Here is a 16513-nt window from a genome sequence, read left to right as displayed (position 1 = left end):
GCCAACATGTGTGGTGGTGTCTGTGGCTAATGTGTGGCTGTTCTCAGATTTCAGATACAGATCACTTGAGAGACCAAATATTTTCACATTGTAATTAGCTACATGCTAAAACCATCCACAAAGTTAACATGTACATTCATTGTTTTGTTTTGTTTAGATTGTTGTTCGATTGGCAATGTAAACATATGTTTTATCATGCCAATAAAGCTCCTTGAATTGACAAACACACACACACACACACACACACACACACACACACACACACACACACACACACACACACACACACACACACACACACACACACACACACACACTCACTCCTCAGAGAGAGAGAGAGAGAGAGAGTCTCAACTTACTCATGCACTGTAGATTGTGCTGATTCAAATGTAAATGCAGTGCTCGAGAGTGGTGTGACAAATGGTGCTTCTTTGTGCTAATAGTATAAGTCTACTCTGGATTGAGGGAGCCTTTTGCTTTGTTAATGTAGACATAATACTGTTGTGGCTGAGAACAGCAGCGCCTTTAGCTGGAGTTGAACTCATAATCAATGGTTTATTGATCCAGCCAACAAACCCCTGCGCCATAGAAGTTTCCTAGATCACCAGAGGAAGTTGTGGAATACTATCGCGACACTACAATAATATGTTCTCTCATGCCAATAAGGCTCATTTGAATTGAATTAGAGAGAGTTTCAAACTTTCAAAAGTAGGGGGCCCTGGTGAAGAAGTGTTGTCGTGGCATTTTTTTAAAATGGGGTCAGTCATGGGGCCCCCTCCTGACTGTTTTTAAAGGCCTCAAATTGATTTGAAAGAAAGCTGTTTATTTATATATATTTTAAATGATAATTTGAGGAGATCTCATGGGGCCCCCTCCTGAGAGTTTGGGGGCCCATGTTGTCTGTTTTTAAAGGCCTGGAATGGATTGGAAAGCTGTTTATTTATATATATTTTAAATAATAATTTGAGGAGATCTCATGGGGCCCCCTCATGAGATCTCCCCAAACAGAACTGCAGCAAGCAAGAATTGAACTCATGACCCATGGATCATCAGTCCAGTTAACAACCCCCTGCACCAAAGAGCCTACCTTCTTCAAAGGAGGAAGTTGTGGCAACATACAGGGACATTACCATATGTTCTCTCTTGCCAATAAGGGAAGAGAGAACATACAGTCAGGAGGGGGCCCCATGACTGACCTCATTTTTTAAAAATGCCACGACAACACTGCTTCACCAGGGCCCCCTACTTTTTAAAGTTTGACTGTTTGGGGGCCCATGCTATCTGTTTTTTAAAGGCCTGGAATGGATTGGAAAGCTGTTTATTTATATATATTTTAAATAATAATTTGAGGAGATCTCATGGGGCCCCCTCCTGAGTCACTCAGGAGGGGCCCCCAAACACTCAGGCTGAGTGTTTGGGGGCCCATGTTGTCATGTTTTTTCATGAGGCCCCCTGCCTGTGATGTGGCCCAGGCGGCTGCCGAGCCTTGCCTACAGCAAAGCACGGCCCTGAACACAGGGACCCCATTATATATTGTATACATTTTTATTTATTTATAGATTCCATAGGCAGTGCTTCACAGCTTCACAGCGCTCGTGTTGGATTCACGTTAACATGTATTTCCAGACATTTAACCATGCACTTAAACAATACTAAGTAAACCTGACCTTTCACTCTGCACTTTCTGTACTTGCACTCTTTCCCCCCTATACCAAACCACTTTGCCGAAAATAGCAGATCTACAAGCGTGTGAGCTTGTAGATCTGCTATTTTCAAACATTTGAGTACTTTTACTTTTGGTACTTTAAGTACATTTTGATACCAATACTGTTGTACTTTTACTCAAGTACATTTTGAATTCCAGACTTTTACTTGTAACAGAGTACTTCCACATTGCAGTATACGTTTACTTAAGTCAGGGGTCTTCAACAGGGGGTCCGGAACGCCTAGGGGGTCCTCAGAGTTACTACAGGGGGTCCGCCAAATCTTTGCGTGATATGATTTTTTTATTTACCTTAACCACTTGAACCCTATAGCATCCCTTTTCTGAGGAGAGGAGCTTGTAGATAGGCTATTTTTTGGCAAAGACGTGTTTGGTGTAGAGGGAAAAAAGAGCAGACCAAGTAAACAAAAAAAGTTTAATCTGAAACACCATTTTATACGATATAGAGGGGGTCCCTGCTTCATCTCTCTCTCAGCTAGGGGGCCCTTGGCCTGAAACGAACATTTGAGTACTTTTTCCACCACTGGCATTATGTGGGGAACTAAATCAATGCGACGCCAACCGGAACCCACCACCGGAACACGATATCCGGTTTTCTAAACCGGATCACGCGGGCCAGTTTGGAACGAGCACCAGGCTTTCCTCCGCTGGTGACGCGAGGTTACATTCGGGCAAAGTAGAAGCGGCGTCATCTTAACGCGGCGCTAACCGAAATAAATACCCGATCTACCAGCCCACAGAGCGTTGCTTCCGCGACTCTCTGTGGGCTGGTAGATCGGCTATTTTTTCCCCCACCACCACGCGTTGATTTCCTGTTCGTGTGAAAGTGGATGTTTATCCACTATCCGGCGTTTCATTCAGTTATCTAGAGCTTAATCTAGAGGTGACACTGCTTTGTTGTTACCCTTCAGATGATCCCATAATCCTATAATCCTAGTTTTTCCCCCTATAATCCTATTTGAAATATTATATTATGGACTTTATTACGTTACAACCTCTATGGTTACAACAGAAGAAGGACAGTGCTGCATTAGACCAGACATGTTCTCCTCTTTCAGCTCTCAAGGTCTTCAGGTGAAAACAGTGACTGTAAAGTGAATTAAGCTATTTCTTTATGACATAATTACATAGTATACAATAGTCATGGCCAAAACCCTGTAAAAAAATATATATGTAACTTTATTTTACAGCATTGTGGAATCATATCTGGGGTAGCCTAGGATATTCTGGGCAGGATTAAAATATCACCTGTGTACTGTAGTACCATGAATTAAAGATTCATTATTTTGAGTCAGGCAAAAATAAATAAAGAATATTATATATCATATTATATCATATTCTCGAGGCAGTGAGCCAGTTGTAATGATAAATATGGCTTTAGCAATGGCATATAAAAGACCTTTCCTGATTGTCAACCGTGAGCTTCTTCTTCAGCGCTCCCTGCCAAAAGCCTATCTATGCTTGTCAACTGAGAGTGTTAGTTCTGCTGTTTCAACTGACCAGGGAAAGTCCCTGTCAAAGACAAACTGGAGAAAAAAGAAGCAGAAAAGGCCTCCTTTAAATGAGCACCTGTCCTGGGAAGAGAGGCTGGCCGATGCCCTCACCCCATTATGGAGACTGAGCTACGATGAACAGCTTGAGTTAAAACAAAAGCAAGTGGAGAAGGTCCTGTGTCACCTCTCTGACCAGCTGTCAAAAGGAACCTCCTCCCAGCTGTCTTCATTATCATTATCTATGGGCCCTAAGCTGCCTTTCCCTGTCCAGACTATTCTACCATCACCGGTCAGGGAAGGTTACCGCAACAAGTCTACATTTTCTGTCAACTTTGGAGCGGATGGGAACCCAAAGACGGTCGGCCACTACGTTGGCACTGGCAGGAAACAAAACATTGTTTGTGTCAGCGGGCACCACCTCCTCAACGAGCCAGAGAAACACAAGCTGGTGGCCAGGTGTTACCAAGACTTCATTCGCCTGTCTTCACTCGAACCCTGCATCCATTTCCACGACGGCGGCCACTGGAGGGAGGTCACGGTGAGGAGCAACGCAGAGGGCCACACCATGGCCATAGTGTACTTCCATCCACAGACGCTCGCCCCAGCAGAGAGAGACGTTCATAAAGCTGCCCTGGTGGACTACTTCACCCAGGGTCCTGGGGCGGCCTGTCAGCTGGACTCACTGTACTTCCAGGAGAGCTCCATGACCCGCTGTAGTCACGAGCAGTCGCCGTACCAGCTTCTGCATGGGCAGCCACACATATACGAAGAGGTAACAAAAGTCACTCAGAGAGAACATTTTAGATGTACCGATACCATTTTTACAGTAAGAGTATAAAACAGTCGTGCAACATCAACTGAAGCAATCAAAATATGACTGTAAATGAAATATCATGTGATAAATTATGTGTTTTCGGAATAGCATACTCACCGATACCAGCATTTTAGGCAGTATCGGCAGCTTTTCCGATACTGGTATCGGAACAACTCTAGATAAAATATGGCACCAGTGAAAACATACAGCAGAGCTAGAGGTCCAGTAAAAGTATTTGAGTTGTTAGAGTATTGGTACTTCAGAGGGACCAGCAACACGTTCACCGAAATGTTGTTTTCAGGCACTTTCATTTAGTTGGCACAGGCAGCATACATAGCAACTTACACATTTGAGCACAAAGCCTTATTCGTTATACAAAGTTTGTAATTCATTTTGTATAACGCTGAAGAAGGCTTTGTACCGAAACGCCTACATTACTGTGTATGCTGCCTGTTCCAACTTACTAAAAGTGCGTGTAGGACATTTCTGTCAGTATAGTCAATTGTAACACTATAACAATATTCTAGTCTTGTCCTTATTAGTGAAATAATATAAATTGTTTTATTAGGGCACATTTAGGTTTCTTATATCAAAAGATGAATAGTATATAGTTCAAGTTGTCTGTGATTTACATACAAAATCTAAGTGTTACTTTTGTCTCCGGCCTCCCCCTACTGATAATCGCCCTGCCTGACTGTAAGAGACCTTTTTTAATCGTGCACCTGACAAGAAATAACTATTAGTGTGTTTGGTATCCCGTTCTCATGTCGTGCTGTCATTCACAGGTTCTGGGATTCAAGTTCCGCATCTCTCCCGACGCCTTTTTCCAGGTGAACCGGGGAGCAGCTGAGGTGCTCTACAGCGCCATTAGAGGCATGTGCTTCCCCAAGGCAGACGCGGGAGGAAAGGCACAGCGAGGAGGTACTCTCCTGGACATCTGCTGTGGCACAGGAGTTATAGGCATTACCATGTCTCCTAGAGTGCACAGAGTCGTCGGCGTAGAGCTCATCGAACAGGCGGTGGAGGACGCTCGACACAACGCAGCCCTCAATGACGTGCACAACTGTGAGTTTCTCGCTGGGAAAGCGGAGGTCGTCGTCCCTGGGCTCACGCCTCTGTTTAGCTCGCCGGACGGAGGCCTCACGGCCGTGGTGAACCCCGCCCGAGCCGGCCTGCACCACCGCGTGGTCCGAGCTCTGCGGAACGAGCCTGCCATTCGCAGACTGGTCTACATCTCGTGTAAACCGGAGGGAGAGGCCATGAGGAACTTCAGGGAGCTGTGTTGTGACCCGGACCCACACAGGAGACTCACAGGGGAGGCGTTCTCCCCAAGAGTGGCCGTGCCGGTGGATATGTTTCCACACACGCCGCACAGTGAACTGGTGTTACTCTTCGAGAGATAGCAAAGTCTTCTGTACTGGAGGAGGAATTCATTTGGTTAGCAATAAAAGTGCTAGAATGCTAGAATGCCTGCAAAAGTTCACTTATACACAGCCATTTTTCAAGGCTGGTGAATCCACCCGGTGCCACACAGTGAAAACCACCATCGCTGTTACTGTTTAATTACAATTAGAATAATGCAAGCATGGAATGAGTCAGTAATTGAATAACCTAACAAACAAACTGTGACAATATGACACCACATGATACATATATTGCACTGCTATTTTGTCAAATAAAAATAAGATGTTCAAAACAATTCAAAGATTTTCTTTTTTTTTGTTAAGAAATAAATATCTAAAAGATCTACTTGTGGACTGGCTATGTTCACTATGCGACACAGACGTACTATGACCTATAAAAGGCCTTAATTGGTTATAAGTAACTCACTGATATCGTCTTTCCTTTCTGAGAAGTGATATCCTTTTTGTGTTACACTGCAGTAGTGGTCTTTGTACAGTAGATGGCGCCATGTGATCTAACCCAGAGCTACACTTTTTCTTAGTTGTAATGTAAGTCACTGTTGCACAACGACATAATGATCTCATTTTCTTTGTACAGTTCACAGAGGTCTCCGCCTACTGATATCTAAATCCAATGAATGGGCTAAAACTGGGTGGAGACCATTTGGAAATAAAAAGATCTAACAGCATTACAGAACCAATGCCTATAGACTTAAGGGCAGACCTTCATATTGGGATCGTATCAGGATTTGTTTTCAAAGCAGCTTGCTTTCTCCGCCATTCAAGGCCATACGTTGAATTTAGTAGAACATATTAGTAGGCAGAGATCTCTGATCGTCTGGCTTTGCAAGACTACGTTTACGTAAGTTCAGCGTAGAGTATGACAGGCATTGCATTGTGTCTGAGGGGTTGCCACAGTTTATGTGTCGTTATGCTGTATGTTGCAACATCGTACCCATGGCTTGACATGACTGTTATTATTATTTTCTGGATTTAAATAATGGGATGACAAATGTATTTGTATTGCAAAAACATTCCAACAACAAGGCAATTTGAAGTGCTTTACATAAAACGTTAAGACACAGAGAGCATTAAGGGTGCTAATACAGGGGGGGTGGGGGGATAACCGGTGTATTGGTAAATCATCTGACACAGTTGGTATCACAGGGCTATTTTTTTTCCTTTTTTCAGAATCCGTCTCGAGAGATTACTTTTACTGTGCCAGACTGTCTGAACCTATCTTTGTTTACTAGACTTTGATGATTACATGAAAAGTCTGAGCCAGTACCAGAGTGAACCAGGACAATACACAATCAGAACCAGTCTATTCTTGTGTCAGTAAGCCCCCTCCTGATCAAATTCAAATGAAGAAATAAATACAAGGATACAACCTTGTGATTAAATGTTGTTATAAAAATGTTTAACAAATAAAATATACATTTGCTGATTTACATTGTTTAAAGATACATTATATACAACATGTAGGGACTGTATGTTACTTAATGGCTAGAACATAACGTACTACAGTAGGCTATATATGTTTTTTTGTATTTTCCCACATGGTCAATTAGTAATCCAGCACAGCTATGCTGGATGTCACACCACACTTTGAACCTGGTGTGTCATTACAGGCACATTTGCCTGTAATGACACCAGGTGTAAAAGAGAAAGAACAGTTTAAACGTTTCTTTTTCTTTTAATTAAATAGCAGATCTACAAGATTACTTGCAGATCACAACGTTTTATGATGAAATGGTGCTTACCGGTATATGGTTAAAAAGCATGATTAGATATTTCTCTTTTCTGAAAGATATATGTATTTCAGAGGACAATCTTTCCAGTGAAAACAGTAATCAAAAAGTCAACCAAAGAACAAGATTTTTGAGCAGGATCTCCTCGTTGGTCAGTAGGAATACACTTGAGTACACTGTCATTTTAAACACCTCATGGTACTATATAGCACCACAAAGGCATTAAAAACAAGGCTTCAGACCTCATAAAAGGTCAGGTTAGGTTACTACTTGGCCTCACACCTAGAACTCACCTAACCCTCTGCTCATTATGCTAGGGTGGAATGGCTCACGGTAGAGAACAGAGTACAGCAACTTGCAATGGGCCTGGTTTTCATGATACACTACACCACAAACACGCCCATGTACTTGTCAAACTACTTCAATAAGCTACGTAAAAGACACACACAGGCACAACACCAGAGGGACCCAGATTCGGCACAAACATGGAGATAAATTTGTTCTACTGCTATGCCACCAAAATGTGGAATGTGAAATGTGGAACAGACATCAAAAAGTGTGACTCCTCACCTCCTTCAAAACCGCCATAAAAGGGCACCTGTCTGCAATTTGTAACTGGTCCTAGTAAAGTCTAAGCTTAACACCAGAAATGCCCCCACCCCCGACCAACTGTACACGTTTTATTGCTACTGTTGATGATGTCTTGTATAATATTGTATAGGCCTATTGTATAGGTCTTTAAATGTCTCGATGAATTGAATATATAGGACCACTATGAAGACAAGCCCTTAGGGCTTTTTGTGTTAACCTTTTAGCACCATTGTATAATCGTACCACTGCACTATTCGCAAACTGTTGTATGTAATTCCTTTTTTCTCCCCCTTTTCTTTTTACACTGCAGTAGCAGCATTTGTCCAGTAGATGTCCATTTGTATCTGGCCCAGCTACACTTTTACTTAAGAGTTCTTTGACATTCACCCTGTTGCATAATGACATAATGTGGCCTCACTTTTGGGTTCAGTTCACTTTAGTTCAGACAGAGTACTGTAGGTTATTACAGCATCGTTTCGTGTCTGAGGGGGTTACCACCGTTTATGGGTCCTTATACTGTATGTTGCAACACGGTGCCCTTGGCTTGAGATTCCTTTTCTCTTTTTTTCTTTCTGGAATGAGGTAATGGGATGACAATGATGGTCTAGTCAGTGTCGTCTAGGCCCCAAACCATGTGCTGCTGTGCCTGGCAGAGCAGACAGAACAGTCAACAGAGTGTCTTTTTTGGAAAGGAATGAGATGCAGGTGGGGGCCATGGGGATACTTGGACTGAATTCTTGCATCTTCATGGCCTTGAGTCAGTCTCAGGCCCGTCAGCAGTACAAGAAGTACAAGTCATCAAAATGTTGCTTGTAAAAGGTATGAAAATACACTTGCAACATGTTGCATTACAATGCATTGTGAGCTTGTAGATTTTCTGTTTCCAAATAGCCAAAGTATAAAATATGGATTCATTGGCTCTATGCACAGCAGCCATATTGGAAACAAATTGGGCCTCTTCTTACTTCCTTCACAGGTGTTACCAATGATACTAATGAAGGCTCTGTTCCATTCTGGTCAGGGTGCTGACATCGTGCATGTTGGCTCACTAGAAACACTCCATTTCGGTTCCCAAATGGCCCCTTATGGTGGGTGTGTAACTCTGAGAGTGTACAAATGGACCCGTGAGGGTCCATTTGGTTCCATTTGTACACTCTCGGAGTTATGGGGGTCCTTGAAAATAAGAGACCACTATGCCACACTAAATGGAACAGAGCCTTAATTAGTATTATTGGTAACAGCTGTGAAGGAAGTAAGGAAGGGGCCCAATTCATTCCCAATATGGCTGCTGTGCATAGAGCCTATTGGATAATGTATGGTATGACAGTAATCTAAATCTACAAAGTAACTTGTAGCACAACATTTGCCTCTGCGATGTCGTGGAGCAGAAGTATAAAGTATTGGAAAACGGCAATACTCAAGTAAAGTATCAAGTACCTCAAAACTGTACTTAAGTACATTACTTGAGTACATGTACTTGGTTACACCACTGCAGACACAGACCAGTCAGTGATGCGTGATCAGGTGAGCTCCACTCTGCTGCTGCTCCATCTGATTATAATCTATCACCAGATGTATCATATTGTGGAGGTATTCAACTAATGCCATTATCTGCTGACGTGAGAGGCTAACCCATGAGCACATGCATTGGGAATATGATAGCCATCGCCAGGCAAGGCCAAGACTGTTACAATTTAGACATTCCGGAGACAAAGTGCAAGATAAGTAGCATTAGCCCTGGTCAACAACCCACAGGGTAAAAGGGGCCAAAGAAAATCGTAACAAACTACAAAGTAACAAGGATTAAAGGATCACAATGCAAATATTATATATAATATGTATTATTGTTGTGATTTATTCTTTGGACAGATACAAATCTATGTTTATGTATGAGCAATTTGTCAATTAAGTTGCCAATGAATCAATCAATAAGATAACAGGATAACACCAATCATCAATTGAACATCAGTTATTGCATTGACTATCTAGTATTGCAAAATGTACAACAATGCATCTTTCCCAAGTATTAAATTGATTGAGGTAATCATATAGACTAGTAGTTCAGCGGTTCTCAAACTTTCTTTAATTTGTATTTATTCCAGTTTGGCATGCATTAGAGGCCACAGAACCCCATAACGCTGTGTTCAAATGTACACATACAAATGTACACGTTTGTACACAGAGTTACTGACCTGAAAGGGTCCATTTCTGACCTGATCTGGCTTGTTATATGTCCTGGTTGCTCAATGGCTATCTGGGCAGTATGGGTAGTAGTTGTTTCTTTTTTACTTCAACAGTAAAGTTTGAGAAAAGAAACATGTCCTCTGTACTTTCTTATTGCAATGAAGGGATTATGTTTTATTATGTGTAAATGGAAATGTGTATACAAATAGCGTGATCTTTTGTATAGCCACTTTAAAAGTGCAAATGCACATTTACAGAAATGCAGGCCGCAGAAGTTTTAATGTAGATAGATCATTTGAAGCATCAGCGTGGACAAAAACATCATTATGGAACTATGTCAGATTTAAAAAATCGTTTGTACCGGTGTCAACTAAAATGCTAAACGAGGCTCTGAAACAGCATTGACCATGAAGAGCAGATTGACCACTATCTGTGCACTTGTGCAATGTTGTGTCCCCCCCCCCCCTGTTATGTATTTTGTACTTTGTCTTGTCATTGTTTTGTGTGTGGCTGCAGCTGGGGTGAAAGCCCAAGCCAAATTTCCTTCGGGACAATAAAGTTTACCTTACCTTACCTATTATGTACATGCAAAGCACAGTAGATTTGCATAGACACAGGCGGGCATAACACAGTACAGTGTATAGGTATTAAAACAGGATTGGACATGCACAGGGCCCTCCTAGGCTTTCTTGAAGACGCCACACCTCAGCCAAGGGAGTGCCTTTCTGTTCACGTTTTAATGAACGTAAAGTTAGAACAGTGGTTCTCAAAGTGGGGTCCCTGGGACTTTAGGAGGGTTCCAGGGGGTCCCTAGTAAAATTAGTTAAAGGGCAAGACCATTTTGGTACAGGTTTGGGTTGTGTAGTTACCTTGCCATTATGTAACTCCAAAGGTGGAAAAGAAATAAAAAATAATTGCTCCATTGATTAGAAATTGAAAATATGCTCCTCATTGACTTACATGGTACGGTAAAACAGCTCTCCAAGTCACTCTTTAAGCACGTAAACAAACACAAACAAAGCTGATTCAGACTATATAGAACATCACCAAACCCAGTACTGTTTATTTTTTTTATTGATAATAATTCTATAAATGTAATAAATGTCAACTTCCAGCTCATTTTACTATTTGAAGATCCAGTTCGGGTTTTCTTCTTAATAGAAATAGCAATTTCAACAGGAAGTTAAATTTTGTATTTAAAAAAACGGTACTGGGTGATGTTCTATACTGTCTGAATCAACATTGTTTTCTTTCTTTTACGTGCTAAAAGAGTGACTTTGAGAGCTGTTTTACCGTACAATGTAAGTCAATGAGGAGCATATTTTTAATTATCAATTTCTAATCAATGGAGCAATTATTTTCTTGTCCACCTTTGGAGTTACATCATGGCAAGGTAACACAACCCAGATCTCTACCAAAGTGGTCTTGCCCTTTAATGTAGCATCAAAATGTACATAAGTCATTTGAAAATAACTGATCTGCAAGCTCACAACGCACCATGAGCTTGAAGTTTTTTTTTAAATGGGGGGGGGGGGGGACATTTTTGACAAGTTTTGAATACATATTAATCAGGGGGTCCTTGACAAAAAAAAGGTTCTGGATCCTGTGGTTGGTTAATCTCTCATCCCAGACTGTATCTGATTGTCATCATTAAACATAACCACAGTTTTGGCTGAACTCTTGTTCAAGGCCAATGTCCATGCTTGGCAGGGTTTCATGTCCTCTGTTCTAATATTGATGGCAGTTCATGCCGAGAACGTTCTGTGCAATGATACTTTTAATTCTATTTAAGTGTTGGCTTTATGACCTGATTAGTAAGTGTTGCATTGTCCTTCTGGGCACTCTAACCCTAACTAACCCCTTCTAATCTAGCACATGTTATCCTACACACTGTAATAAATCTAATAAATCTGACATGGTTGATATCAACCGGCTAGACAAATACGTCTGTTGACCATAAAACTGCAATCCAGTAGCATGCTAGATTAGTTCAGTCAGTATACACTCGAGAGGTTACATGCATGCTCATTACTATGTAGCTGTATACAGCATCATGCAGACCCATGCCATACACTGACGTGGCAATCAGCTGTCCAATTGGGCGGGTTACTTAGGCTCACCTAGATCTCCATTCCTTCCGCTTTGTGTGTTATGGTTGTTGTCTTATGGCGTTTGCGCCCATCACCACCACCCCAGCACCACCAGTGAGCTCTGCTATTGGTTCTGTTCCCCATGGGGGGTTGTTATTATATATCTCCCTGCTCTTAATGGTTAATGAATGGTTGTCTAAATTGTGCTGAGCAGGGTAGCAGAGCCTGAACGCCAAGATCAAATATGACATCCACACTTGTATTCTCATTCTATTATATTGGTTCAATCTATTTGGTCTATAATATTGGTTCAATCTCTTCGTGAGTTATCTGACTGAACTTATTATAATGAATAAAATGCCATTTTAACCAATCTGTATGGTAGAGTATGTTAATTTGTGTTGAGTGTGAATGTGAAGCAGGTTGTTTGGTTTAAAAAGAGCACTAATGCTCTGCATACCTACCCTGGGAATAAAGGTAAAAAAAACAAAAACAAAACAAAAATATACAATACGGTATAACTAGCACATCTGCAGTGGTTGGAGCTTAGAGGTGTTCTCCCTACTCTGTCGACCATGGTGTCGAAAAAGGACACCTACTGGGTGAGAAGTAGTCCTGCCCGAAGCTCATAGGTGCAGTATCTCCCCTGACCAAGCAGGGATCTCTCTTGGAAGAGCGGTAGTGACGAGTTCAAACCCGGGCAGGACATGTGACAAGTGCCAGCGTGTCATAATATCTGTCATGGCAACATGACAGCTGACCCAGTGACCTGTGCCCAATCTCCTGTAATATCACGCAATGACTCTGTTCTGTTCCATCCGGTGCAGAACAGACAGATTTTGCAAGAGTTTCTTTCCCCAAGCCATCAGACTTGTGGACTCTAATTAAGTGAAATAGTCCCCTACAAGTGCAATATCCCCTTACCTTTCTCCTATAGGCTGCTGAGGACTCCTTGCTGTGCAATATTTCTGTCTCATTATGAACTGACTGTGATTTTATGTATTCGTGGTGATTTTAGTATTTAGTATTTTAGCATTCTTTTAACCAAGAGTAGTTGTAGTAACAACTAGTACTAGTAAGCCAGTGGAACAACATTTTGTTCAATTAGCCTATGTATTTTATGTATTGTTGAATGATAATAATGACAATAAAGCTATCTATCTATCTATATATCATATATCTATATCTATATCTATATCTCTTCCTCATGGAACTACTTGTGGATTATACCAGCGTCAGTCTACTTTATGTGGATTATGCGGTTGACACGCACTGACCTTTTGCACCTTAATCCCATGTATACCGCACTGAATTTTGTCTTTTAGTGTGCTTTTTTCCCCCTAGGCACCTTAACTAACGCCCAGAAGTATATCATGCACAGTATACATTACTGCTATGCTCACGCACCTTTTTTCATATCGTACCTCAGGTACTAGTGTAAATATGTAGATAACTTGTTTGGTTTTCTGTCCTCTTGTTTGATCTCCCTTCCCACCTGCGCCCCCTCCCTTCCCCCCCTACCTCTCCTTTCTCCCCCTCTTCTTTCTATGGAAATAACGTTAGGATGGGAACCACCTGGGCAGGACATAAAAGTCTTGGCCAGGTAACAACAGTACATGACCAGCCAGTGACCTGCATGTGTCTGATCTCCTGTAATATCATGCAATAACATTTGAACTTTGAAAGACTCCATCGCATCATCATCCTGATTGCTTCCGAATACCTCCACACTTAACCTTAGCCATCATTTGTTGGACTTTGTTTTTGTTGCTGTAATTGTTTATGATTCATGATTCACTGTTTGATTTTAGGTTGTTTCAAAGCACTTTGTAACTTATCTATCTCTATCTATCTATCTATCCATCCATCTACTATATAGATAGACATATAATTAGATACAGGACATCATTTAAAAAATATTCCAAATGTTTCCATTTTCTTCAAGATCTTTTGAAAATAGTAGCTGACACCGCGTCACATCGCTACGCGTTGTGAGCTTGTCAATTGGCTATTTTCAAATAGCTGCTGTATAATAGCCTATATAGGTGGAAGAGTGGGCACCTGAGATCTCTGGGAATCATTCTTTTTTGTTTACATAAATTTCACATACATTTCTAACTTCTCTGATAAAAAAAAACACATCATAATTTGTTTTTAATGACATTTAAGGCCTAGCCTAATATTAGTTTTGCCACAAAACCTGTGTAGCCTATATCCTCTATCCTGTCATTTGGGGCATAAACAAGAAGTTGAAGGGTAAAATTGGTCTGATAATTATGTTCAAATCATGTGTACTTTACATTTATCAAAGATTATATTTATTTTATCGAAGCCAAACTGTGCACACACTCCCTCTGCCCTAATTTTTTCACATGGGTCTGTTATAGCTATTTTCAAATGACTGATGTATATTTTGATGCTATATTAAAGGGCAAGACCACTTTGGTAGAGGTTTGGGTTGTGTAGTTACCTTGCCAGGAGGATGCTTTTTGCAAAACACATTTTTTAATAGTACTCAATACAACAGATTTTATCCAAACATCACGCAAATCGGTACACAGTATCTCTATAGTCATTAAACGAAGGGGGTCTTTCAGATTTGACATATTCCATCCTGATTATGGCTTCCAAAGTTTGCAGGAGTGCTGTTTTGAACAAAATGTCTCAAATCATGAACACAGCATGCAATGAACATTCTCACTAGCCCAGAAAGAAATCACTTGAAAATGTTCAAATCAGCCTCAGCCTCTCGGCGCTATAACAAGCCGATTTGTGTTTTTACCTATAACTGCTCCTATCTTTGTAAAACTTTGTATGCCTGTATTCCTTGGCCCTAGAGGCCAAGGAAAAACCTTTGCCCTGCATTTTTCACATCTGCCTTTTATAGCGCCACCAGGAGGCTGACTTATGTAAAACACATTTTTGGATATTACTCCTTCAGATTTTATCCAACTTTCACGCAAATCGGTACACATGATCTCTATAGTCATGTGATCGAGACGGATCTGTTTGATTTTCCATATTCCATCCTGATTGGCTTAGATTGACATCTAAAGTTAGCAGGAGTGTCCCGTTTTGAACAAAATGCCGCAAATCATGAACACAGTGTCCGATTGCAGTGAAACTTTGCAGTTGAGGAACAAATGCCACCCTTTCAACATTGCCCTATTATAGCGCCGCCAGGAGGCCAATTTTTGCTAAACACTTTTTTAATATATATTACTCCTACAAATGTTGTCCAAACATCAAGCAAATCGTTACATATTATCTCTTTAGTCAAGTGATGAAGACGGATCCGTCCGATTTTTCACATTCCAACCTGATTGGCGAATTCTGATTGCTCGCCCACACTAACCTACCTGACCTGGCGGAGACTTGTACCGAGGAGCACTTTTTCTAGTTCTTTATTTTTTTCACATTTTGTAAAATAAAAATGAATGGCAATTTCACATTGAGGTGCCCACAATGTTTAGGTGCCCTATAGGTGCTTCTTGTATACCCACTGGAACCCCCTCAAGGACCCCTGGGGGTCCCCGGACCCTACTTAGAGAACCACTTCTACTACTAGCCTATTGATTGATTGCCACCTTTAGGATACATGTTGATTGACTGACTAGTAATTGCCACATCACATGTAGCAACACGTTGTCATACCAGTGACAAGTGAATTATTTTACAGCAATGACATATTGCCTGGGGGGGTTAGCCTACTTTTTCTCTCTGAGTTACCAAAGATGATGACACATCTTCCTCACAGTCAGTGGTGTAAAGTAACTAAGTACATCTACTCAAGTACTGTACTTGAGTACAAAGTTTACTTTACTGGAGTATTTCCAGTTTCCAGTACTTTTACTTCTACTTATATCTCAGAGGCAAATATTGTACTTTTTCTCCACCACAATGATTTGAAAACTTTTGTTACTTGTTACTTTGCAGATATAAATTATTATCATAAAACACACACTTTAGCCCTATTTTATACATAGGCTATTTGAAAATAGCAGATATTTTTTTACTTTTTGGCACTTTAAGTATATTTTGATGCCAATACTTTTGCACTTTTACTCAAGTAAACATTTTGAACACATGTCTTTCCCTTGTGTAACAGCATATTTTTATATTGTAAGCATTGCAACTTTCACTGAAGTAAAAATGTCTGAGTACTTCTTCCACCACACTGATCATGACACATCTTCCTCACAGCAGTGCTGTGTGTGAGCTCACGTAACTGTAGAAAATTATTGCCATGATCACGATGATGCTGTTGATCAAACAAACAAACATAGCGGGTAGGGTATGGGGAGGGATCATCAGGGGATGGGACGTTAACTTTCACCCATCATCCAGCAGTACACACACACAGGATGGTGAAACCGACGCGAACATCAGATAAGCGGGCAGCCAATGGGACCGCCTCGTGGCATGGCATCTATTTAGCCCTCGACCAATTGCTTTAAAACCACG

The 16513-nt window shown here is 41.1% G+C and overlaps 1 protein-coding gene across 1 annotated transcript; it reads left to right on the top strand.

The window, feature by feature from the left end:
* Positions 1-2556: 2556 nt before the first annotated feature.
* On the top strand, positions 2557-5632 carry trmt2b (tRNA methyltransferase 2 homolog B). The gene is made up of 2 exons (XM_084075928.1): positions 2557-3988; positions 4816-5632. The coding sequence occupies exons 1-2, from the start codon at positions 3086-3088 to the stop codon at positions 5431-5433; spliced, it is 1521 nt and encodes a 506-aa protein (XP_083932054.1). The 5' UTR covers positions 2557-3085; the 3' UTR covers positions 5434-5632.
* The last annotated feature ends 10881 nt before the right edge of the window (positions 5633-16513 follow it).

Source organism: Gymnoscopelus microlampas (genome assembly GCF_963454915.1).
Source record: "Gymnoscopelus microlampas genome assembly, chromosome: 13".
Classification (NCBI taxonomy): domain Eukaryota; kingdom Metazoa; phylum Chordata; class Actinopteri; order Myctophiformes; family Myctophidae; genus Gymnoscopelus; species Gymnoscopelus microlampas.
Note: the sequence above shows the minus strand (reverse complement) of the source record. Positions and strands in the feature narration are given on the sequence as shown.

What these genes read in the sequence shown, in the direction of transcription:
- trmt2b (XM_084075928.1), top strand. Translation starts at nt 3,086, where the DNA reads ATGATAAATATGGCTTTAGCAATGGCATATAAAAGACCTTTCCTGATT. An exon ending in AGCCACACATATACGAAGAG is followed by an intron (nt 3,989 to 4,815) that starts GTAACAAAAGTC and finishes TGTCATTCACAG; the next exon opens with GTTCTGGGATTCAAGTTCCG.